Source organism: Hippocampus zosterae, chromosome 4 (genome assembly GCF_025434085.1).
Source record: "Hippocampus zosterae strain Florida chromosome 4, ASM2543408v3, whole genome shotgun sequence".
NCBI classification, from domain to species: domain Eukaryota; kingdom Metazoa; phylum Chordata; class Actinopteri; order Syngnathiformes; family Syngnathidae; genus Hippocampus; species Hippocampus zosterae.
This window is the reverse complement of record NC_067454.1, coordinates 28,341,938-28,367,874: the sequence shown is the minus strand read 5'-3', so window position 1 is coordinate 28,367,874 and position 25,937 is coordinate 28,341,938. Positions and strand designations below refer to the sequence as shown.

General features: G+C 45.7%; 1 protein-coding gene across 3 annotated transcripts in view; it reads left to right on the top strand.

Annotated features, from left to right (window-relative positions):
* efl1 (elongation factor like GTPase 1) overlaps positions 1-25,196 on the top strand; it is an 88,036-nt gene extending 62,840 nt beyond the window's left edge. For all 3 annotated transcript variants that reach the window (XM_052063859.1, XM_052063860.1, XM_052063861.1), the window contains 6 exons: positions 4,121-4,250; positions 4,726-4,852; positions 14,884-15,088; positions 16,136-16,653; positions 16,762-16,946; positions 24,791-25,196. In XM_052063859.1, the coding sequence (XP_051919819.1) occupies positions 4,121-4,250; positions 4,726-4,852; positions 14,884-15,088; positions 16,136-16,653; positions 16,762-16,946; positions 24,791-24,979 (1,354 nt within the window). In that variant the 3' untranslated portion in view covers positions 24,980-25,196. The remainder of the gene's footprint in view (positions 1-4,120; positions 4,251-4,725; positions 4,853-14,883; positions 15,089-16,135; positions 16,654-16,761; positions 16,947-24,790) is intronic.
* The last annotated feature ends 741 nt before the right edge of the window (positions 25,197-25,937 follow it).

Here is a 25,937-nt window from a genome sequence, read left to right as displayed (position 1 = left end):
TTTGTTGTTACTTTGTATATGGGCTAAAACCAATGTCTTGCTTGTTGTGATTGGTCGCTATATCAGCAAATGCAGAATCACAACCAATCTGTGTTCGCTTTCCTAAACCCCTTTCTTGCGAATGCCGAATGTTACCGACTCGTGACGAAGCTAAAGTGCGTCAGATAGATGCGGATCTGAAAAACACATTTCGATGGGACTGGTTGGATAGAAAGCTGACGGTGTCCGCAGTAAGAACCAGTAAAGAGGGTACCATTGTCTCTGCTTGTGTCGGATTTCGTGAAAACGCTCAATGTTGCCGGTAAAGCTCTGTGTACAGCAGTGTTTCTCAAATAGTAGGGCACACCCCCCGGGGGGGGGGGGGGGGGGTTCAAGGCTCCGTTAAGGGGGGCGCGTTTGACCGCGTGGAACATACTTTTTAAATTTTTTTACTGTCCTAAAATAACGTGCAGTTGCACCTCCACTGTGTTAGGGGGCAGTGACGCTCTTATGGGCAGTTTGCGCAGGGAGCATTCTCAGGGAGGAAATATGACGAGGCGTATGGAGTGCTTGGCTACAATGTGACTGCGGTGGCAGACGAGGAAAGATCGATGTGCTTACTGTGTCGAAAACTTTTGGTTGCGGACAGCATGAAGCCAAATAAATTAAGGTGTCACTTAAAGACATTACACCTCAATCACGCTGATAAGCTGCTTGAGTTTTTTTTCAGCTAAAACGTACCGAATATTGCCAACAATCATGCAGTCTGTGACTGCTACTTCAGTAAACTAAAATGCAGGTCCCGGCTACATATTGAGCAAGAGCCGAGAGTTGCTGTGTATTGCTTCAAACCTCGCTTCAAAAAGCTGTGCATTGCAAAACGTGCTCATTGTAGTCATTAATACAGACATCGTCTTTGATTTTTTTAAAAAAAGCACAAATTCTTTTATGTTTTTGTTTTGCTCGTTAAAGTTTTTTTTAATATTGTGCTCTGAGATAATATTGGTGATTAGATTGAATGATTTATTAGTTATAGATTTTATGTAATTTTATTTTTCAGGATCGTATGGTGGTCAGTCAAAAAATATTTGTTAAATTAAGGATTTAATGTAATTTTTGAATTTCAGATGCACTTTAAATATTTTCTCTTCCAGTTACTAAAGCTATTCTTTGTTGTAAGTTGGTCCATAAAGTTCGTCCATATTTCATTTTTTTTTTCTCTTATACGTTAATAATAGAGCTGTCATTTTAGCGCGTTTTTATTGGCATTAAATGAATTTTAACGGGATTAAATTTTCTCTCGCGAGATTAACGCGGCACACGTCACAAGCGGATGTTACGTTGTTCTATAAATACACCAGAAACAAAACAACAAGCGCGCTGCAGAAGTCCACGCCCATGTCTGTTTTGCCAGCCACGGCAGCGCGAGACGCCGAAAACGGATACTTAAAGAGTTTATGAATGGAAAGTTTACTTTTAAAAAGTTGCCATATTGCTCCAGTGACAAGACCAAAGTTATCTGTTCTTCTCTCTCTCTCTGTATCATACAGGTATACGATGTATGCCACTGACGCGATTGTTACTTGTTTGGAACTATTTTGTGTGGAAGGTTACAGTGTTCTGTGTCCATATAAATAGAGCGGGTGGAGCTTCTCTGTGTTCGTCTGACAGTGACAGTGCGCTACAGTGGTAGCGACCTAGCGAAAGTAAAACGTCTCCAGTGTTGTCATCGAACCAAGTGTAGTCATTCGAAATGAGGTCTATACAAAACCGTAGAGAGACTTCCGCGCAAGAAGGACCAACACAATCAACATAGCCTGACTGTGTTAGGGGGAGTGAACCCCCCCCCCCCTTTCAGAATGGTTTGCCCCTGCAGCACGGGGGAAGTGCGTGTGCTTGTTTGTACGGCAGGCAGTTTCCAATACAGCAGCACATAATGAACACTGGTGTCGGATGTCTCGTTATTCTTCAACAAACATACAGAAACAGACTGCTGTGTTGAAAGCAAACTTGAGAAAAATGAAGTATGCAACCATGGTTAAATCCACTATAGGCTGAGTACTAGTGTACCTTAGATGTGCACTTTATTATGTTATACTAGCTGGTTCGCCGCCCTCCGGGCGGCTCATCAGCTAGTTCCTGTGGAAGGCTGGTAAGGTGGTGGTTCGCCGCCCTCCGGGCGGCTCATCAGCTAGTCCCTGCTCAAGGCTGGTAAGGTAAGCAACAACACAAAAGTGTTGTTGCTTGGTTCAACTTTTTGTTCATCTTCATTGCTTATCGCGAAAATAAAGAGATGTTTAGCTCTACTAAATAACTAACAATTTCATTGCAATCCTTGTGGGTAGACAACATTTTTTCGCTAAGATGTCCGCGCGATCGTAGTGAGCCACTGCCTGAGCGGCGCAGTGGTGGCGCGCAGTGGCGGCGCGCAGCGGCACGGTGAAGTAGGTACGTTTTGAAAAGGGACAGACGGAAGGACAGACCGCGTGCGGGACGACGCGCAATATATATATAGAAGATTGCTCTGTTTTCATTTCATTAAAAAAAGCTGTTAAAGCAGCTGTTGTGTGACAAAAAAAAAATTTCACCGTTATTGATGGACAGTAATATTGTGTGAGAGATTGTGTGAATAACTGCACCAAGTGAAAAATGTTCATGTAAAATTGAAAATCAAAATTATTTCAGTAAATATTTGCATTTGGCACATAGAAAACTGATTCATGATTCCATGTTGATGAGAGCATTAAAATGGGGAAAAAATAGGACAAAAAATGTAAAAGGAAATTCAGAAACGATAAAAAATGTGTGAGTAATCACGATTAATTTTTTAGTTCATTTGAATTAATTTTGACAGTTGCATTTTTAATTAGATAAAATATTTTAATCGTTTGACAGCTCTAGTTAATAAGGATACAGTGTTATGCAAAGGTGTACTTATAATAATTTTATAGACAAATTATACTATTTATAGTCGTGCGGGGGGGGGGGGGATTAGAGCGTGAGATATTTTCCTCTTCCTTGGGGGGGGGCATGATAGAAAATAATTGAGAACCACTGGTGTACTGGTGTGTGACAATGTCATTTTATACGGATCGAGAGGATGGAAAGCTTTACAGAGTCATGCAACCTCGGTGAAACACCGAAAACAGACATTTCTACTGAAAAGTAACTAGATCTCAAGCGCTTTTCGACAGCCTGGAGCATGCGTAAAAACAAGAGGAGTTGGCTAAAGCGCTTTTCGATAGCCTGGAGCATGTGTAAAAACAAGAAGAGATGGCTAAAAAGAGAGTGAAAAAGACAGAGGATCAATAAGCTTTTAGTTGCTAAAATGCTTAAAATGAAGAGAAAATAAAGTATTCTACCTCATGAAACTGTATATTGTTGTATATACTGTCAACAGACATCCACTTTATATAATAAAATACATTCATAACCCATATATAGTAAAGAGTGTGGGACTTCACTAACTCTGTATGAAGTAAGAATCAACAGCTTCTTATCACATTTACACAACACTTTATGAATACAAGTAATGAACAAATCTTAAATATGGCAGAGAATGTGTTTCCATTTTTAGTTTTGATTTTGAGCAGCAAATTTGAAGGTACATCTTGGTGCTCACCAGGAATGCACAAGAAAAAGTGCACATTTGCACATTTCACTTGAAAGAATAGTGAACAATCTTGGGATTTTTTTCTGTTAAAGTTTCAAATGTGTGTGTGTTCAAGTGTGTAAATTGAATACACTTCATCTTCAGCATGTTTAGTGCCACTTTTGTAAGTGGCCCCGCTCCTGTCCCAACCACGCCCCCGTCCCGGCCACGCCCCCTTCCTATTTTTTCGTCACTAGCCACTCTCATCCCTGGTATGGACCATGGGGGCTCTACTGGTATATGAGAGGGCGGAAAATAATGATTGATTAGCATTGTTTCACCAACATTATAAATTGGTTCTCTGGTTTTTTTTAGCCGTGCCTTCTACCTCACCTTTGGAGCCTCCACACAACCAGGTAGTGATTGGTTGGCAACGCCGTTCCCCTTTTCACCCGAGTGGCTTACGATACGCGGCAACAAGTATTCATCTATCATTATTGTCAGTAATTAGCCTACTCATATCACAATATTTTAATTTGTTTTTGAAAGGTTTGCTAAAATTGAGATCAGCGCATCTGAGCCCATCATTCCTTTCCGAGAGACAGTGGTGCGCCCTCCAAAAGTGGACATGGTGAATGAAGATCTTGGCAAGCAGCAAAAAGTGGCCGTTATTCACCAGGTGGGTGAACCTCTCTGCTCTTCGACATAATCGTGGCTCATTTGGTACCTGGCCAGAAGACATGGTCTTTTGTTTTTTTTTTAACTATTTGGGGCAAAAGTGTCTTTTGTTGAAAACTGATCAAATTAATTCAGTCTGCAATTAATTTGATCAGTTTTTCAAACGTGTCATTTCTAAAATTCCTTAAAAAAATAAGGGAAGGAGGATAAAGCTCAGTTTTCCAAACTATTCTCAGAGAAAAAAATTTTTATGCTGCTTCATTTTTCTGACCCAGTTTTGCACTTATAAACATGTTTTAACGTTAAACAGAAATGGTCGGCTTTTTCTTCCAGTTCATGAAAATATTTTCTCATGAGCATTATTTGCTTCATCATGAAAATGTCATTCCATAATTGTCAGAATTGTAGAAAAGCTGTGCTGACAGCATGAAACAAGTACAAATCATCATGTTTGTTTTCATTTCCATGTTTGTTAGGTAAAAGAGGAAGGTTCTCATGGTCGTTCTTCGGAGACCCTTGATGTTGACAGCAGTGGTTTGGTCACACTCACCACTCCAAATAAACTAGCTACTGTCGGCGTGCGTGCAATCCCCTTGCCACAAGGTAAGACCAAAATGCGCACCAATTATTGAGTTTCCATAGCCCTCACTAATCGTCAACAAAGTGGGCACAATGTTTTCTTTTTAATTATGAGTATGCTCAAGCAAACTAGTCCTGTTGAACACATTTTTCTGTGTTGTGACTTTTAAATTAAATTTTCGATAGATATAATATCCTTCCTTCCATTGAATAGCCCATCTCTAAAATAGTCAGCTTCACCAACGTCTAAGTTCCCGGTTATCAATTTGCAATTACTGTAGATCTTTCTATATTTTTTACCTAGGTAGTATGATTGTCAAATTGGTTAGCACAAGGGATGTGCGAGTACACCAGTGCCTGTTTCTGTTCACCCATCTTCATGTTCTGTATCAATAGCTGGTCTTGGAGTAGGTGGAGCATCAACTAGGAGTGGATGTGGTTGAACCAGAAATGAGTTGGGGGCTTAAATCGGGACATCATTTTATAAGGGCCATGTCATGTCAAGTCAATATGTCCATCCATTATCTGAGCTGCTGATCCTCACAAGAGTCGTGGACATGCTGGAACCTATCCCAGCTGTTTTCAGGCAGTTGGCGGGGTACATACACCCTGAAGTGGTTGCCAGGTAATCGTAGGGCACACACAGACAAACAACCATCTGCGCTCACACTCACACCAAGAGAAGATTTAGTGTTCCATTAACCTGCCATGCATGTTTTTGGAATGTGGGAGGAAACCGGATTATCTGGAGCAAACCTACGCAAGCAGGAGAAAAACATTCAAACTCCACACACAAAGGCCATAGTCTTGAATCGAACTCAGATCTTTGCACTGTGCGCTACATTAAGTGAGGAGGGGAAAAAGACAAGAGCTCCTCCAGTGAAAAAGAGTCTCTTCCAGAATAGCCCAACAATTTTATTCAGATGTTTTTCTTTTGCCCATTTTCTGCAGCATGTATGTAGGGGGAACAAACCTTGGACTGCACTCACAAAATCTTGCTGCTCTGTGGCAAAGACAATGACTTTTATCTCTTTTTTTCCTTTTTTTAATTCAAGAAATGCTCCAGTATAATACAGTCTGTTAAAAAAAAATCCTCATCTACCCCCCCTCGGGTGGTGTCCGTCCCTCATTCAGCTCGGGTCCTCTACCAGACGCCAGGAAGCTTGAGAGTGCTGCGCAGTTCCTTGCTGTTCCCAGCACTGCACATTTCTGGACTGAGATGTCCGATTTTGTTCCCGGGATCTGTTGCAACCACTCATCTAGTTTGGGGGTCACTGCCCCGAGTGGTCCGACCACCACAGGCACGACTTCCAGGCTCTCTCCAGCTCCTCTCTGAGCCCTTGGTATTTCTCGAGTTTCTCGTGTTCCTTCTTTCTGATGTTTCCATCACTTGGGACCGCTACATCCACTACAAGGGCTTTCCTCTGCCCTTTATCTATAATCACGATATCACGATGAGGAGGGACCCAACCAAGCTACGAGGAGGGACCCAACCAAGCTACGATGAACTCAATGGAAAAATACCCCCAGGGGTGCCCGAGAGGGGGGGAGGATGAGCACCCCAGTCGGACGGACACAACGGCTACAGACCCAGGCAACGGACAATCGACTTTGAGTAAAACGTGTACATGCGGCAAAGTCTGCAAGAACATCCATGGCTTGAAGATCCACCGAGCGAGGATCAAGTGCCCGTTGGGAGCAGAAACAACACAACGCACAGGTGTTACACCTGGTGAGACGCAGGAGGTGCCAGGCCCGGAGTCACCCCACAGTGCCCAGAACCTCCACGTGTTGCAAACTAATCCCTCGAGCATCAAGTCTGAAACGAGGCGGATCAAATGGCCTGCAGCTAGCATGACCTCTCTCTGGAAGCAATTCGACGACGATGTCGACCAAATTCTGGAGGCTATGGCGAAGGGACACGCCGACGGGAAGCTACAAGCTATGACAGCAGTCATTGTCAGCTTCGCAGCAGAAAGGTTTGGCGAGGAGGAGAAGAAAAGTACAACGTACGCAAAGAATCAAAGAGCGGTAAGGATCCACAACATCAGGCAGGAGATGAAAACGCTGAAGTCCCAGTACAAGGCGGCAGGACAAGAGGAACGCACTGGCCTGGCCCAGCTAATGTGCATCCTACGGAAAAAGATTAGAGTTCTCCGCCGTGCAGAGTGGCACCGGAGGCGGCGACGGGAGAGGGCACGGAAGCGTGCTGCTTTCATCGCTAACCCCTTCAAGTTCACGAAGGATTTGCTGGGGCAGAAGCGGAGTGGCAATCTGGTCTCCTCGCAGGAAATCATAAACCAACATCTGAAGCAGACGTACAGCGACCCCGCAAGAGAGCAGGAGCTGGGAGAATGCAACATCCTCATAGACCCCCTGAACCTGAAGAGCAGTTCGACATGTCGGAGCTGCAGCTAAAGGAAGTCAGGGAGGTTGTCCGCAGAGCAAGGGCGAGCTCTGCTCCAGGACCGAGTGGCACTTCATACAAAGTGTACAAGAACTGTCCCAAACTCCTGCTGCGTCTGTGGACAATCCTGCGAGTCTTCTGGAGAAGGGGAAGGATCCCTGAACAATGGAGAATGGCTGAAGGGGTATGGATCCCGAAGGAGGAAAACTCCACTCAGCTAGACCAGTTCCGCATCATCTCCCTGCTGTGTGTTGAGGCAAAGGTTTTCTTCAGTGTTGTTTCCAAGCGGCTGTGTACCTACCTGGCAAAGAACTCCTACATCGATACATCTGTCCAGAAAGGTGGCATCTCAGGAATTTCAGGATGTTTGGAACATACCGGTGTGGTCACACAGCTTATTCGGGAGGCCAGAGAGAACAAAGGTAACCTATCAGTGCTGTGGCTTGACCTGGCAAATGCATTCGGCTCCATTCCACACAAGCTCGTCCAGCTCACTCTGATAAAGCATCATGTACCCAGCAGATGCAGAGATCTCATCGCTGATTATTACAGCAATTTCAGGATGAGGATCTCTTCAGGAGCAATGACATCCAGTTGGCACAAGGTGGAGATCGGCATCATCACAGGGTGTACTATCTCTGTGACACTGTTCTCGCGAGCCATGAACATGCTCACAAAATCTGCTGAGCCAGAGTGCAGAGGGCCCCGCACGAACTCCGGACAACGGCAACCACCCATCAGGGCATTCATGGATGACCTCACAGTCACGACAGAATCAGTCCCAGGCTGCCGGTGGATTCTGAAGGGTCTTGAAAAACTGGTGGCGTGGGCCCGGATGCGTTTCAAACCCGCCAAATCAAGATCTATGGTGCTAAGGAAAGGGAAGGTGGAAAACAAGTTCCGGTTCACCATCTCAGGCACAGCCATTCCATCAATCTCAGAGAAGCCGGTCAAGAGCCTAGGGAAGGTTTTCGACTGCTCTCTGAGAGACACAAAATCTATCCAGTCGACATGCACGGAGTTGGATGGCTGGCTGAAATCAGTGGACAAGTCAGGCCTACCGGGGAAGTTTAAAGCCTGGGTATACCAGCACGGCATTCTTCCCAGGATCCTGTGGCCCCTCCTGGTCTACTCCGTCCCCATCTCGACAGTTGAGACCTTAGAGAGGAAGGTCAGCAGCCACCTCCGGAGATGGCTAGGACTTCCAAAGAGCCTGAGCAGCATCGCTCTCTACGAAAACAGCAACAAACTGCAACTGCCCTTCAAATCCTTGGAGGAGGAATTTAAGGTCACCAGAGCCAGAGAAGTGGTTCAATACAGGGACTCAAGAGATCCGAAGGTGGCTAAGGCTGGGATCCAAGTGAGGACTGGCAGGAAATGGAGGGCAGAGGAAGCGGTTGAAGAGGCAGATGCAAGGCTCCGGCACAGGTGCTTGACTGGAGTGGTCACACGAGGTCGAGCTGGGCTAGGATCCTTTCCATCTCCCCAGCTGAACACCAAGGGGAAGGAGAGGCGACGTCTTGTCCAGGATGAGGTGAGAGCAGCAGTGGAGGACACAAGAACCTGCAAGGCTGTGGGAATGAAACAACAGGGTGCTTGGACAAGATGGGAGAACGCAGTTGAGAGGAAAGTGACCTGGGCAGAGCTTTGGAAAGCAGAGCCGCAACGCATTAAATTCCTCATCCAGGCAGTTTATGATGTGCTCCCAAGCCCATCAAATCTGCACACATGGGGCATAGCAGAGACACCGGCATGCCCACTGTGCTCCAAGCGAGGAACCCTGGAACACATCCTCAGTGGCTGCACAAGGGCACTTGGAGATGGACGGTACAGGTGGAGGCATGATCAAGTCCTTAAGACTATCGCGGAAGCCATTACCGCAGGGCTGGCATGGGCTAAACAGTTCCGCCCCTCCAACAAAACCATCGCCTTTGTCAGAGCTGGGGACAAGCCTACCGCGGCCAGCAGAACATCATCTGCAGGCATCCTGACATCTGCAAGAGACTGGCAGTTGTTGGTGGATCTTGAAAAAAAGCTGAAGTTCCCCAGCCATATTGCAGTTACCACCCTACGACCTGACATTGTCCTCGTATCGGAGTCCACCAAACAAGCAGTGCTGCTGGAGCTGACAGTGCCGTGGGAAGATCGCTTGGAAGAAGCCTTTGAGAGGAAGCTCTCCAAGTACGCAGGACTGGTCAGCGACTGCCAGCTGGCTGGTTGGAGAGCAAGGTGTTTCCCTGTGGAGGTTGGTTGCAGAGGATTCGCAGCCCGTTCCTTGGCCAGAGCCTACTGTAGCTTAGGCATCAATGGAGAGAGGAAAAGGAAAGCCATCCGGAATACCACTGAAGCGGCAGAAAGAGCCTCAAGATGGCTGTGGCTCAAAAGAGGAGATCCATGGAGTCATGGTAGCTAGCTAGCTGTCTGGACACAAGCCGGGACTTGATCAACCCCGGCTGGGTCACCTGGAGGAGGGCGTCTGATAGTTGAAAGACCCGAAACGTCCAGTGAATCCAGGAACATCACTGATGATGTGTCCAGACTAGGCATCAGTAGATGTATGTACACAGTATGATCACGATATCTGGTTGGTTCGCCATTATAATCTTGTCAGTCTGGATCTGGAAATCCCACAGGATCTTCGCTCTGGCATTCTCCACCACCTTTGGAGGTGTTTCCCATTTTGACCTTGGGGTTTCCAGTCCATACTCCGCACAGATGTTTCGGTAGACTGTGCCTGCCACCTGGTTATGGTGTTCCATGTAGGCTTTCCCTGCCAGCATCTTACACCCTTCAGTTATTTGTTGGATCATCTCAGGTGCCTCTTTGCACAACCTACACCTTGGGTCTTGTCTGGTGTGGTATATCTGGGCCTCAATGGCTCTGGTGCTCAGAGCCTGCTCCTGAGCAGCCAGGATGAGTGCCTCTGTGCTGTACTTCAGGCCAGCCCTCTCTAGCCATTGATAGGACTTCTTGAGATCAGCCACTTCAGTTATGGTCCGGTGGTACATCCCGTGTAGGGGCTTGTCCTCCCATGATGGTCCCTCTTCCAGCGCCTCATCTTCTGTTCCCCATTGTCTGAGACATTCTCTGAGTACGTCATCCGTTGGAGCCTTCTCCTTGATGTATTCATGGAGCTTGGATGTTTCATCCTGGACAGTGGCTCTCACGCTCACTAGTCCCCGGCCTCCTTCCTTTCGGCTTGCGTACAGTCTCAGGGTGCTGGATTTGGGATGGAACCCTCCATGCATGGTTAGGAGCTATCGGGTCTTAACGTCCGTGGTCTGAATCTCTTCCTTTGGCCAACTTATTATTCCAGCCGGGTATCTGATCACTGGCAGGGCATAGCTGTTTATTGCCCGGGTTGTTAGGACCCTGCCACTGAGCGCACACTTTTGCAGGTTGTGTTGCGAACAGCCTGTTTATTCGTCTGGCCTCATTCTCTTTCGTGTACCGCTTTAGGCGGCTGGACAAGGCTTGGAACCTTTGTTTGGCAGGTTCAAGTGCTTCAGGTATGGTCATCTGGATGTACCTCTCGGGTATCGGCCTTTTCATCACACCTCCTTGGGCCTCCGTCAATTGACTCACATCTTTCCGAGCCGCCTTGATCTTAGCCTCCAACCGTCTTTTCCATGGTGGGTAACATTTCTCATGGCTTCCATGGTTGCACTTAGAGCCAAGCATCTCAAGGATCACTGATGCTGAAGCGTATATCAGCTCATTGGTTTCCGTGATCATTACGGTAGGGATCGCCCTCAGTGCTGCATTCACACTTTCCATGAGACTCTCAGGTGGTAATTCACATAGCCGTTGTAATCGGTTTCTAGGTTGCTTTCATTCTCGCCCTGATCTTAGCTTTCAGGGCAGTTGCTACCTCGCTCAGCATTTTATTCATTGGGGCTTGCCTCCCAATCTCTGGTATGATCTCCTCCTCTGATCTGGCAGCCTGGTACTTTCACCATGGAACCTGCGTTGTACCCCATCATTCTCAAGTTGTGACAGCAGTTGCCATTTGTGTATGTTGGAACACTGAGTTACTAGTTGTTTCGTGGTCAACCGTGACTGTGGGTTTTGAAGTAACCATTCATCCCACATTCTCTGCATGTAACCCCTCTGACTAGGGTTGCTTGAATAGTAACATTCCAACAGATGTTATCGCATCTCGCCCATCTCCGCTTTGTTCCAGTAGCCCATTTTTCATTAAGGTGCTCTGGTTCCCTAGCACCTGACGCAGACCTTGTTTGGCTGGGCGACGTCATTCATTTTGTCACTCATCATTGTATGAGGTAGGCATTAGCGTGAAGGATCTTGCCCAAGGACCCACACTGGATGGTGTTATGTGCTCTTTTTTTTTTTGGCCCAAGCGAACCACCGTCTCCCATATGCCAAACCGATGCCTTACCAACTGAGCTCTCTCTCTCTCTCTCTCTCTCTCTCTCTCTCTCTCTCTCTCTCTATATATATATATATATATATATATATATATATATATATATATATATATATATATATATATATATATATATATATATATATATATATATATATATATATTCATTCATTCATCTTCCTAACCGCTTGATCCTCACTAGGGTCGCGGGGGGTGCTGGAGCCTATCCCAGCTGTCTCCGGGCAGTAGGCGGGGGACACCCTGAATCGGTCGCCAGCCAATCGCAGGGCACACAGAGACGAACAACCATTCGCACTCACACTCACACCTAGGGACAATTTAGAGTGTTCAATCAGCCTGCCATGCATATTTTTGGAATGTGGGAGGAAACCGGAGCACCCGGAGAAAACCCACACAGGCCCGGGGAGAACATGCAAACTCCACACAGGGAGGCCGGAGCTGGAATCGAACCCGGTACCTCTGCACTGTGAAGCCGACGTGCTAACCACTGGACTACCGGGCCGCCCCTATATATATATATGTGCTTGTCAAAAAATCTGAATATCATGAAAGATGTGTTTCAGTAAAACACCAGTTTCAGTTTTTGAATAGTAATACATACATCCATTCCATACAGACTGATACATTTCAAGTATTAATTCATTTTAATTTAGATGCACATGTGTGCATGAAAAGCTTCCAGTTGCAAACACGAGATGACAGCTTTCTGCCGTGCAGTGTTATGTGCCGTTTTGGTTCCTTTACAGCCAATCATAACCGTTGAATCATTTTGAGGTCTAATTTAGAGTTTAAAAAATAACAACAACAAAAAACAGCAATAATTATTGTAGTGAGTTGTGCAGAGAGCAAACGATCGTGTGAGAAGCACATCCATGCTGAGATTGTTCACTTGATGATACGTGGATATAACTAGAGGCATATTTTCTACAACAATTTTGTATGTAACTTGAAAAGTTCGTGAAAATGTGCTGTTATATATTTCTTTCTTTTTGTATTAACTGTGTATCTCTGGATTATTTTGTTGCCTTGTAGCCTTTAAAAGATAAATAAATAAAAATCCCAAACTCCTCCCGCCAACCCCCATTATAACTGGCTTAGGGTGATCGAGACAACTCCAATTTCTAATGATGTGATTGTTCAATATAAGCGGGGGAGTTCAAGTGTTCTTGTTCACGAGTGAGGGCAGGATGAAACGTGAGATCAACAGACATATCGGTGCAGCGTCTGCGGTGATGCGGACTATGTATCGGTCCATTGTGGTGAAGGAGCTGAGCCGAAAGGTGAAGCCTTTGATTTACCGGTCGATGCACATTCCTACTCACACCTTTTGTCACGACCTGGAGCTTGTGACTGAAAGAACGGCATCCTGAATACAAGCGGCCAAAATGTTGGTGTTTGGGCTCTCCCATAAAGATAGGGTGAGAAGCTCAGTCACCGTTGCTCCTCCGCATTGAAAGGAGCCAGATGAGGTGGTTCTGGCGTCTGGTTTGGGTCCCTTCTGGATGCCTCCCTAATAAGGAGTTCTGGGCATGTGCCACCGGTGGGAGGCGAAGTGATGACCCAGGACATGCTGAAGAGACTATGTCTGCCGACTGGCCCTGAAAGACATTTGGATCCCACGGACCAGTTGGAAAAAGGGGATGGGGAAAGGAAAGTATGGGCTTTCATATATTTGAGATGTATTGCACACCAACTGAAATATTTGAGGTCTTTCATTGTTTCAATACTAATTATTTTGGCATACAGCTCATGAAAACCCCAAATTCCTATCTCAAAAAATAAGCATATCATGAAAAGGTACTCTAAAGGAGCTATTAACCTAATCATCTGAATCAACACGTTAACTCAAAACACATACCATTCCTGAGGCTTCTAAAAACTCCCAGCCTGGTTCATGATTCATAACCGGAATCATGGGTAAGACTGCTGACCTGACTGCTGTCCAGGCCACCTTTGACACCCTCAAAAACAAGAGGGAAAGACACGGAAAAAAATCTCTGAGCGAATAGGCTGTTCCCAGAGTGCTGTATTATGGCACCTATGTAAGAAGGAAAAAGTGTGGCAGAAAACACTGCACAACCATAAGAGGTGATTGGACCCTGAGGAAGATTGTCGAGAAGGGCCGATTCCAGGCCTTAGGGGACCTGTGGAAGCAGTGGACTGAGTCTGGAATAGAAGCATCCAGAACCACCGTGCACAGGTATGTGCAGGAAATGGGTCAAGCCACTTTTGAACCAAAAACAGCGGCAGAAGCGGCTGACCTGGGCTACAGAGAAGCGGCACTGGACTGTGGCTCAGTGGTCCAAAGTACTTTTTTCGGATGAAAGCAAATCATTTGGAAATCAAGGTGCCAGCGTCTGGAGGAAGAGTGGGGAGAAGGAAATGCCAAAATGTCTGAGGTCTAGTGTCAAGTACCAACAGTCTGGGATGGTCTGGGGTGCAATGTCAGCTCCTGGTGTTGGTCCACTGTGTTTTATCAACCACAGGTTCAATGCAGCTAGCTATCGGGAGATTTAGGAACACTTCATGCTTCCATCTGCTGAAAGGCTTTATGGAGATGAATAGTTCATTTTTCAGCATGACCTGGCACCTGCTCACAGTGCCATAACCACTGTGGAATGGTTTCGTGACCATGGTATGACTGTGCTCAATTGGCCTGCCAACTCTCCTGACCTGAACCCCAAAGAAAATCTGTGAAGAAGTTGAGAGACATCAGACCCAACACTGTGGGTGAGCTTCAGGCCGCTATCGAAGCATCCTGGGCCTCCATAACACCTCAGCAGTGCCACAGGCGGATTGCCTCCATGCCACACCACATTAAATCAGTCATTTCTGGATTCCCGACCTAGTATTGAGTGCATAACTGAACATAATTATTTGACGGTTAACTTTTTTGTTTTAAAAACACTTTTTTTTATTGGTCGTATGAAATATGCTAGTTCTTTTAGAGGTATTTTGGGGTTTTCCTTTATTTAATTTTTTTTGCCATAATCATCAATATCAAAACAATAAAAGGCTTGAACTGCTTCAGTTGTGTGTAATGAATCTAAAATATATGAAAGTCTAATGTTTATCAATACATTACAGAAAATAATGAACTTTATCACAATATGCTAATCCGCGATTCACTGGAACCGTGAAGTAGCGAGGGATCACTGAGTACCAGTACTTTTTGTCATTATAATCACTGCTGTGTATCTCATCAAGTATGCCATCCTAACACCGAAGCATCTCTTTCAGAGGTGACTTGTCTTCTGGAAAACAGCTCAGCACTCATTCGAACTCTCGAACAAGTCAATATGTCCTTGAGGGAAGGGAGGAATCTAGACATTAGTGTTAAGACCTTGGAAGCCATTGCTGACCTCAAGGCCCAACTGGAAAGCATGCTCCAGGGAAGGAAGTGGAGGAACGCTGTGGAGCAGATATGGGCTTTCGGACCTCGCAGGTTTGGAAGAGAGAGTGTGTGTGTGTGTGCGTGTGTGTGGGTGTGGGTGTGTGTGTGTGAGCGTGTGCTTGCGTGCGTGTGTTTGTGTGAGAGAGAGATAAAAATGGGATTGCTTGTTGTCTTTGTGTGGTAAACTGTAAAAGCAGCTACGTACCTTTGTTTATTTTCTGGGGGCGGTTTTGAAATATGCCGTCACTCAAGCACTTTTACAAAGACACATGAAAACATCCCTCAAAAGATGCTCTTAACTGCCCCAATTTATCTACAATGTCGCCTTAAGATTCATGCACTTGTGCACATACAGTGCCATGAAAAAGTGTTTTCCCCCTTCCTGATTTCTGTTTTTTTTCTTGTTTTGTTTTTTGCACAAAGGTTTCAAATCAATCAATTGGATTTTCTTTGTGCCTTAAAATAAAACTGCATTTTGTATTTCCTTGGGTTGTCTCTGAGCGATATTGAAATTGGTTTGATGATTTGAAACATTTGTGTGTGATAAATACACAAAAACAAACAGGCGGGTGGCAAATACTTTTTCACGTCAGTGTAGCCATGTCTCTATGATATAAATGGCAAAAATTGAAGAATTTCATAATTTGGCCTTGAATGGGAATGTGATTGAACCTGGTGAACATCATTACAAATGTCACATATCACTGCATGCCATTTAAATTGAAGTACAGTACAATCCAGAATGAATGGTTTTATCCTGTAACCATGCCATGCATGTTTTTGGAATGTGGGAGGAAATCGGAGAACCCAGAGAAAACTCACGCAGGCATGAGGAGACCACGCAAACTTAACATAGGAAGGCCGGAGTCGTAATCGAAACCATGACCTTTGTACTGTTAGTGCTAACCAGTCACTCACCATGGAGCCCTAAGAACAACATATGCATAAGATGAATACAGTAAATTTATTAATAATGTAAATAGTTTCCAAATGTTTTAAATTGTTTTTCCAAAACTCCCCTTTAAAAAACCCTGATTGTGTTAGACAGATGTGCAATCATTTGTTGCTTTCAACTTGTGAATTGTATTTTTGCTGAAGGTGCGGCCCGAACATTCTGCTGAACAAGCTGGAGGGATATCATCGGCCATCTCTGTGGCAGTGTCTTTGTCGAGAAGATACATCTGGAAAAAATGGAGCACAGGCGAAAATGATACGAGAGTTTGATAACAGCATCGTCAGTGGCTTCCAGTTAGCAACCCTGTCAGGGCCGATGTGTGAAGAGCCGCTCATGGGGGTCTGCTTCTCCATTGAAAGATGGGATGTACAGTCTTCAAACTCACCACATCAAAATACCTTTGAAGAAAGTGGCACATTTCAAGAGGCCTTGGGAGGTAGTAAAGCCCCCGAAAGCATTAATTCATTGGAAGTGACTTCCAATGAGCCAAGTCAAACCAAACGCTGTCAAGAGGCCACCCCTGCAGAGTGCTACGGGCCCGTTTCAGGCCAGCTGATTGCCGCCATGAAGGAGGCATGCCGCCACGCTTTCCAGGCTCAGCCCCAGAGACTCATGGCTGCGATGTACACCTGTGAAATCATGGCTAGCGCAGAGGTTCTGGGTAAGAGACTGGTAACTCTTTAGTCCTGAAGATCTCTGAGATCTCCTAAAAAAAATGTGGACACCATTTTTTGGTTGTTGTCTTTGCCTGCGTTTTCTCCACATACAGGCAGAGTATATGGTGTTCTTGGAAAGCGTGAAGGCCGCATTCTCCATGAAGAAATGAAGGAAGGAACGGAAATATTCATCGTCAAGGCTGTCCTGCCCGTCGCTGAGAGTTTTGGCTTTGCAGATGAAATTCGCAAGAGGACTAGTGGGCTTGCCAGTCCACAAATGGTCTTCAGTCATTGGGAGGTAATTACTCAGCAAGCCCATATACAGTTGCCAGCAAAAAAGATTTGCACCCCGTAAATTGATCTTGATATCTGAGTACATTGGTCTAAAACAGCGGTGTTAAACTCATTTTTGTCACTGGCCACACTGTCGTGACCGTTCCCTTGGAGGGCCGTTATGACTGTGAAACCATATGAAGAAGTCAGGAATAATGGTTTATTCAACTATAGTTTAAGTTACTGTAATGAGGGGTTTGGTACCAAGAAAACTTATAATAGCTCTCTTATATATTACATATGAGCATTTGAAATTGTGGTACAGATTTTAGCAAGCATCATAGAAGTTGCCATGTGTGATTTGCTTTCGCGGGCCACATCAAATTATGTGGTGGGCCTGGCCCCTGGGGCCTTGAGTTTGACACCTGTGGTCTCAAAGGTGAGCTGATCTCTAATTTGATCATCATAACAATCATCAAAAAGTCTGCTGAAACTAATCCTTACACAATTATACAGTATGCTGTCATGTTTTTTTGGGGGGGGTACATGCCATATAAACCAGGGGTCACTGATGTGGTGCCATCTGGCACCCCTCCAATCACCACATGGGTAGCTCGTATGCCATCTCTAAAAACAGCTTACCAGTGGTGGGAAATTGTGATTGTCTAGGAAGATTTTGTGAATGTTGATTTACAATTAACACTGGCGGAGATTCAGAGAATGTGTTGCATATTAATATTTAGGTTTCCTCATTTAGAGTGACAAATTATAACATGATCAGTGTCTTCACCAGTGTTGGGGTAACACATTAAAAGACATTGTAGGTGTATATGATGTTTAGACAGAAATCAAGTCATTAGTAAATGCCTTACTCATTATATTTTTGTAATATTATTATAGTTACTGAGTCTGGGAACCCAATACAATCCCAGTTCTCACTCGTGATGCTGGGTTTTGATGTTAATGTCTTTGCGCTCTGCAGCAAGTGCAAAAAAGTAAAAATAAAAGAAATCTGAGTGCACTGCTGACTGCACGCTTCAGTGCCATGGTCGAAACTAGAACACAACAAGCCACGGAGGGACAAAGCAGAGCAGAGAGAAGGAATTAATGCCAGTGTTGGAGGAAAACTTGACATCGATGTAGAGGAGGAGCTGCCGGAGAACTTACGACTTGGGGAGATTGAATGGTACAGTATATCGGAGGCCTTCCGAAAGTTTTCGCTAAAACGGGAAAACTGTTCTCTGAAAGGAGAGACCACCTCAAGCCTGGAAAAGTGAGAGCACTTTGTCTTTCGCATGGTAATATGCCAGATTAGAAACCTGAGTGGCAGAAGAAAAGTACAACGGATATTACTTTATTGATTTCAGAGTTCATTGTTCTGTGCCAGATGTTTTCAGACCTCTATTTATCCTACCATGTGAAAACATTGACATTGAGGTTTTTAGAGAACCATAAAAAACATGAGAGACTTCTGAGCAGCTCTTCTAAGTGAACGGCTACTCAATGAGTGTCTTCTTTCAAAGAACCATCCTCGTTAATGCTGGTTTTCTCGAAAAATCAACATTTAACCGCGACATAAAATCTAACACATTTCATGAAAATAAGATTATCATCTTATTGATATAAGACAATTCCAGCTTCTTCACAAATTCACACCTCGCACTGCAAGACATTTGCAAGAAGATTTTAGAAAGCCTATGAAAACTAGCACGTATTCGGACCATCACACCAACAACAAAACAACAACTTTAATCAACTTCAGTCAAACATCTCAAATCACGAGAAACATTTAGTTACTTTTGTCTGGAAACAGGAGTCCGTAATTTTGCGGTTGACTTCCCTCTCAATGCGCTGGATAAGAGGGAAGTCCTGGAAACCGCGGGCGTACCTTCTGAGAATCCGGCAATGCATCGTATCGTCTGAGTATGTCCTTCTTATCCGCAGGTGGTAGCCCTCGTCTCTTGAATGAAGTTGAAGCCATTGTGACGTGCGTGTGTCTATGTGTGGAGTGACGCGTGCTACCTGTTACTGTATACGGCTAGAACTACCGCGTTTTCTCGCGATAGTGGTACTGTATCGCGATAGCTACACTTCGAAAACCACTAGTTTACAATGTTCATTGCTTACGGCCTGTTCTATTAAGCAGAGATCTGTTCTACTAAGCGGAGTATCTTTATAGGAAATTGCATTAGGCAAATCCGTTCCAGAGCCTTTTGCTCTATTAAGCGGATTACTCTATTAACCGGTGTTCTATTAAGCGGAGTGCACTGTAATACATCGACTCTAAGATGGCTCCTTCCTGGAGACATGCTTCCAATGTTATAACTTGGTGTTAGTTCAGTGAACTGTGTCGCTGCTTTATTAAATAAGTTTGTGTTGCAGCTCCGAAAAAAGGAGACAAACAGTCTCAACAAATACAGGTACGTCTTTGTCTGTCTCCGTGCCTTCTTCCGTTCGACTTGAGAGGCATTCAAGACCACCTCCGAAAAATTTAAACGAACGATTACTTCAATGAAACTAAAAAAATTGAAAATAATACACCAAAACTGAAAAGCAAGCAAGCACAAAATGAATTCTATAACCCCCAACCCCCCCCCCCCCCTCCTCAGGATTTTTATGTGATTTCATCATTTGTGAATACACAACAAAGTAATAAATAACTACGACTGACATCTGATCGTACTGTTGGAGCTACATCAAGGAAATGCGTTTTTCGGAGGCGGTCATGAATGCCTCTCGAGTTGACCAGAAGAAAAGAAGGCATGGAGACGGACAAAGACGCACCTGTATTTTTTGCAAAAATGAGAGTTGTGGTTGTGGTTTTATAATTTTTTTTAAACGCAGACTTTATTAATGGTTTTCACAGTCGCAACAAAAACAGGTACTGTACATATTTGTCCGTCTCTGTGCCTTCTCTTCCGTTCAACTCGAGAGGCGTTCATGGCCGCTTCAGAAAAACGTAAATTAATTATTACTTCAATGAAACCACAAAGAAAATCAAGGGAGGAAATCACAAAATAAATTCTGTAGGGTGATATAGAATTTATTTTGTGATTTCCTCACTTGATTTTCTGTTTTGATACCATCCATCCATCTTCTACCGCTTTACGCAAGAGCTTTAGCAGGGGAGCCCAGACTTCCCTCTCCCTAGCCACTTCTTCCAGCTCTCCCTGGGGATCCCGAGGCGTTCCCAGGCAAGCTGGGTGACATAGTCTCTCCAGCGTGTCCTGGGTTGTCTTCGGGGCCCAAGCCACCTCATCTGGCTTCTCTCGATATGGAGGAGAAGCGGCTCGACTCTGAGGCCCTCCCAGATGACCGAGCTTCTCACCTTAGCTCTAAGGGAGAGCCTGGACACCCTGCGGAGAAAACTCATTTCGGCCGCTTGTATCCGGGATCTCGTTCTTTCGGTCACGACCCATAGCTTGTGACCATAGATGAGGGTTGGGACGTACATCGACCGGTAAATTGAGAGCTTCGCCCTTTGGCTCAACTCCTTCTTTACCACGACAGTCCGATACAACGTCCGCATCACAGCAGACGCTGCACCGATCCGCCTGTTGATCTCTCGCCCCTTCCTGCCCTCACTCGTGAACAAGACCCCAAGATACTTAAACTCCTCCACTTGGGGCAAGATCTCCCCGACCCGGAGGGGGCACACCAGCCTTTTCCGACTGAGGACCATTGTTTCGGATTTGGTGGTGCTGATTTTCATCCCAACCGTTTCACACTCGGCTGCAAAACGCTCCAGTGAGAGTTGGAGATCCCTACTTGAAGGAGCCAACAGTACCACATCATCTGCAAAAAGCAGAGATGCAATACTGAGGCCACCAAAACGGACGCCCTCAACGCTTTGGCTACGTCTAGAAATTCTGTCCATAAAGCTTATGAACAGAATCAGCGACAAAGGGCAGCCTTGGCGGAGTGCTACCCTCACTGGAAACGATCCCGAATTACTGCCGGCAATGCGAACCAAACTCTGACATCGGTGGTATAGTGACCGAACAGCCAGTATCAGGGGGTTTGGTACCCCATACCCACGAAGCACCCCCCACAGAACTCCCTGAGGGACACGGTCAAACGCCTTCTCCAAGTTCACAAAACACATGTAGACTGGTTGGGCGTATTCCCACATACCCTCGAGGACCCAGATAAGGGTGTAGAGCTGGTCCACTGTTCCACGGCCGTGACGAAAACCACACTGCTCCTCCTCAATCTGAGGCTCGACTTCCTGACTGACCCTCCTCTCCAGCACCCCTGAATAGACCTTACCAGGGAGGCTGAGGAGTGTGATAGGTGAGGGTCCAGACAAAGCACGGCTCAAAAGACCCCTTATGAAGAATAAAACTAATGGACTTCAGTTTCCCTTGCCAAGACGCGGGTCACCGGGGCCTCCCTCTGGAGCCAGGCCTGGAGGTGGGGCTCATTGGCGAGCACCTGGTGGCCGGGCCTACACCCATGGGTCCCGGCCGGGCTTAGCCCGAAGAGACAACGTGGGTCCCCCTTCTCATGGGCTCACCACTCATGGAAGGGGCCAAAGGGGTCGGGTGCAGTATGTGTTGGGTGGCAGCCCAAGCCGGGGACCCTGGCGGTCCGATCCTCGGCTTCAGAAGCTAGCTCTAGGGACATGGAATGTCACCTCTCTTGTAGGGAAGGAGCCCGAGCTGGTGTGCAAGGTAGAGAAGTACTGACTGGATCTTGTCGATCTTACCTCCACACACAGCCTGGGTTCTGGTGCCAGTTCTCTTGAGAGGGGTTGGACTCTCTTCCACTCTGGAGTTGCCCACTGTGAGAGGCGCAGAGCAGGTGTGTGCATACTCATTGCCCCCCGGCTCAGTGCCTGTACATTGGGGTTCACACCGGTAGACGAGAGGGTTGCCTCCCTCTGCCTTCGGGTCGCGGGACGGATCCTGACTGTAATTTGTGTATGCACCCAACAGCAGTTCAGCGTGCCAACCCTTTTTGGAGTCCTTAGAGGGTGTTCTGGAGACTAATGCTACTGGAGACTCCCTTGTTCTGCTGGGCGACTTCAATGCTCACGTGGGCAATGACAGTGAAACCTGGAGGGGCGTGATTGGGAGGAACGGCCACCCTGAACTCGAGTGGTGTTACGTTATATATGCTCGCCACGGATTGTCCATAACGAACACCTTGTTTAAACATTAGGGTGTCCATATGTGCACTTCGCACCAGGACACCCTTGTCTGCAGTTCGATGATTGACTTTGTGGTTGTATCATAGGATTTGCGGCCGCATGCTTTGGACACCCTGGTGAAGAGCGGGGTGGAGCTGTCAACTGATCACCACCTGGTGGTGAGAGGGCTCCGATGGTGGGGGAAGATGCCGGTCCGACCTGGCAGACCCAAACGTATGTGTTTGTTGGGAGCGTCTGGCGGAATCCTCTGTCAGAAGGAGTTTCAACTCCCACCTCCGACAGAGCTTTTCCCATGTTCCGGAGGGAGGCGGGGGACATTCAGTCCGAGTGGACCATGTTCTGTGCCTCTATTGTTGAGGCGGCCAATCTGAGTTGTGGCCATAGGGTTGTTGGTGCCTGTCGTGGCGGCAATCCCCGCACTCGCTGGTGGACAGCAGCAGTAAGGGATGCCGTCAAGCTGAAGGAGTCCTATTGGGCCTTTATGGCCTGTGGGACCCCAGAGGCAGCTGACGGGTATCGACTGGCCAAGCGAGAGGCAGCTGATGGGTATCGACTGCCCAAGCGGAATGCAGCTTCGGTGGTTGCCGAGGCAAAAACTCGAGCGTGGGAAGAGTTCGGTGAGGCCATGGAAGGCCTCCTTCCGGACGGCTTCGAGGAAATTCTGGTCCACCATCCGACGTCTCAGGAGGGGGAAACAGTGCAGCACTAACACTGTGTACAGTGTTAGCGCTGTTGAACTCGACTCGGAACGTTGTGAGCCGGTGGGCAGAGTACTTCGAAGACCTCCAAATTCCACCAGCACGCCTTCCTTGGAGGAAGCAGAGTCTGGGGACTCTCAGGTGGGCTCTCCTATCTCTGTGGTCAAAGTCAATAATGTGGTTAAAAAGCTCCAAGGTGGCAAGGCCCCATGGTTGTGGATGAGATCCGCACGGAGTTCCTCAAGGCTCTGGATGTTGTGGGTCTGTCCTGGTTGACACGGCTCTACAACATTGCATGGTCAGCGGGGAGAGTGCCTCTGGATTGGTTGACCCCCCCGGTCAATCCAGTGGTTCCTCTTTTTTAAAAGGGGGACCGGAGGGTTTGTTCCAACTGTTTTGATGCATTATTTTCAATTTTCGTAATTTCATTTAAGTACAATAATAGTTAATTTACGTTTTTCAGACGCGGTCATGAACACCTCTCAAGTTGAACGGACGCCTCTCAAATTGAAGGAGCGCAGCACCATCTAGTGGAGGCATTGTAGATTGCGCCTTATAATGCGAAGCGTCCGATGTATGAAAAACATTTACAAAATAGCCATCTATTGAAGGTGCGCCTCATAATCCAGTGCGTCTTTTAGTGTGGAAAATATGGTAAACTAAAGTGCAATCAAATTCCGAAATGAATGGCTTCTGGTTTTTGAAATGTAAATTACAGTACAGGGCTGCCCGGTAGTCCAGTGGTTAGCACGTCGGCTTCACAGTGCAGAGGTACCGGGTTCGATTCCAGCTCCGGCCTCCCTGTGTGGAGTTTGCATGTTCTCCCCGGGCCTGCGTGGGTTTTCTCCGGGTGCTCCGGTTTCCTCCCACATTCCAAAAACATGCGTGGCAGGCTGATTGAACACTCTAAATTGTCCCTAGGTGTGAGTGTGAGTGCGTATGGTTGTTCGTTTCTGTGTGCCCTGCGATTGGCTGGCAACCGATTCAGGGTGTCCCCCGCCTACTGCCCGAAGACAGCTGGGATAGGCTCCAGCACCCCCCGCGACCCTAGTGAGGATCAAGCGGCTCGGAAGATGAATGAATGAATTACAGTACATCATAACTTCTCCTCAGCTGCTGGTTAACCTGCATGACTGGTCTGGCGAGTGTGCTGCCATGCAAGAACTAGAATGATTAAACTTTATTGTGTGCTGATCCTTGCAACATGAGGCCATGCATTCTCAAGCCACATTTGATAATGGTTGTGGATGAATAGCGCAACTAATCATCTCAGTGTAAAAGAGATTGTTGCATCATCTGAGGCAAATAGTGTTCATGTGGTAGTTTTTCTGAAAGTCTTTGATGTCTACTCCAACAAAGACTTCATTTCATGCGGAAGCTGAAGTCCTTCAATGTCTGTGACACAATCATTTTTATCATGCTTTCATTGACAACCTTTTAATGTTTTCTTTTACCCGCTGGTACAATGGGCTGTCTGTGAGAGACAAAAACTGCTTCAACAACATTGTTAAAGTGGGCTTCAAAATGATGGAGGGTTTCAGACACAATTTAGGATGAACGAGTCATAAAACAAATTATCAGCCAACAAGATCATATCCTATCTGAGGAATTGTCTCGAATGCCTTCGGCCAGATGTTACAATGTTCACCAAAGGAAAACTGACGTACTCTGAGTCCTTCATTTTGTCTGCTTCTAAACGCAGACCAGGCGTATTTCAATGATTTTATAGGAAAGAGTATTTTATTTCGAATATCATGACCATTCATTCATTGGCTTACCGCAGCAAGTATGGATGTAAACTGGGAAGCTACAAATGCAATTGCCTCTTGTGGGAGAAATATTTGCTTGACTTGGAATTAGGATTCCGAAATTTGTCTGCTGAAGGCCAGCATATTGAGAGAAGTTTCTTTATTATTGTACGAGAAGTTCTGTTGTTTGGTTTTGAATAACAATAGCATTCTGTTTTCATTCATGTCCAACACTGTTTGTGGAATCACACAATCTGCCTGCCTTCCCCAGGTCATCAGCAGCGATCCATCCTGGGTTCCGACCACTGAGGAAGAATATTTGCACTTTGGAGAAAAGGCCGACTCCACTAACCAGGCACTCAAGTACATGAATGCTGTCCGCCGCCGAAAGGGCCTCTATGTGGAAGAAAAGATAGTTGAACATGCAGAAAAACAACGAACCCTAAGTAAAAACAAATAGACAAACCAAATGGTCCTTTCTGCTCCACCATTTCATTTTTGCAGGAACCAAAACGCTAAATCTGTCTGATTTGAGCTCTGAGCCTATCCAATCTTTCATCGGGCATGACACCACAAATGTTGGATCTCACCTGACTGAAGCAATATTTTTATTGAACAACTACTTCCGTTTTTGTCAAAGGCAGAATTGAAAATAAATGAACTATTTTAAAATTCAATTTCTTTGTCTTGGTACTTTTTTTTTCAAGAAAGTCATAATTGAGAAGACTAATTTGAGCAGGGTAACCTACCTGCTTAAGCTTTCTCTTCAACCTCATACAACAGCGAACATTCATCATTCACTTAACCAGATTACAAGGAGGTTCGACAGTCCACTGCAAATATTTGACGTAAAAATATATTGTTGCTTTTCCAGCAGCTCCTATATTTTGTTCTTCGACTTCTTCCTCTCATAACTTTGCTGCTGTGAATTGGGAATTCCTCCAATGCAAGACTAATAAAGGATTTTTTATCTTAAATAGTATGGACTTGGAAATACAATGCTTAATATTCTGACAGAGAGTTGAGCATTCTTAAAATTTGGATAACAACAGAGAACTTTGTAGCTTGTTCATTGTCTGTGGAATTACATTTATAACTTGTAACAATAAATACATCAATAAATAAATAAAGTACAAATACCGCATTTTCCGCACTTGGGGGTATAAGGCACCCTCAATGAGTGGCCTATTTTAAAATTGTTTTTGTATATAGTAGGGATGTGAATCTCAGCACTGAGGACGATTCGATACACATCACGATCCACTGCCAGCGATGCGATACTTAAACGATACATGGAATTTTCTGGCGATACGATGCGATACGTTTCACCGTCGTCACGATGCGATACGATTCGATACACATTAAGTTCAAATCAATGCGATCCGATACGATACAATGCAATTTGTTGCGATATTGTG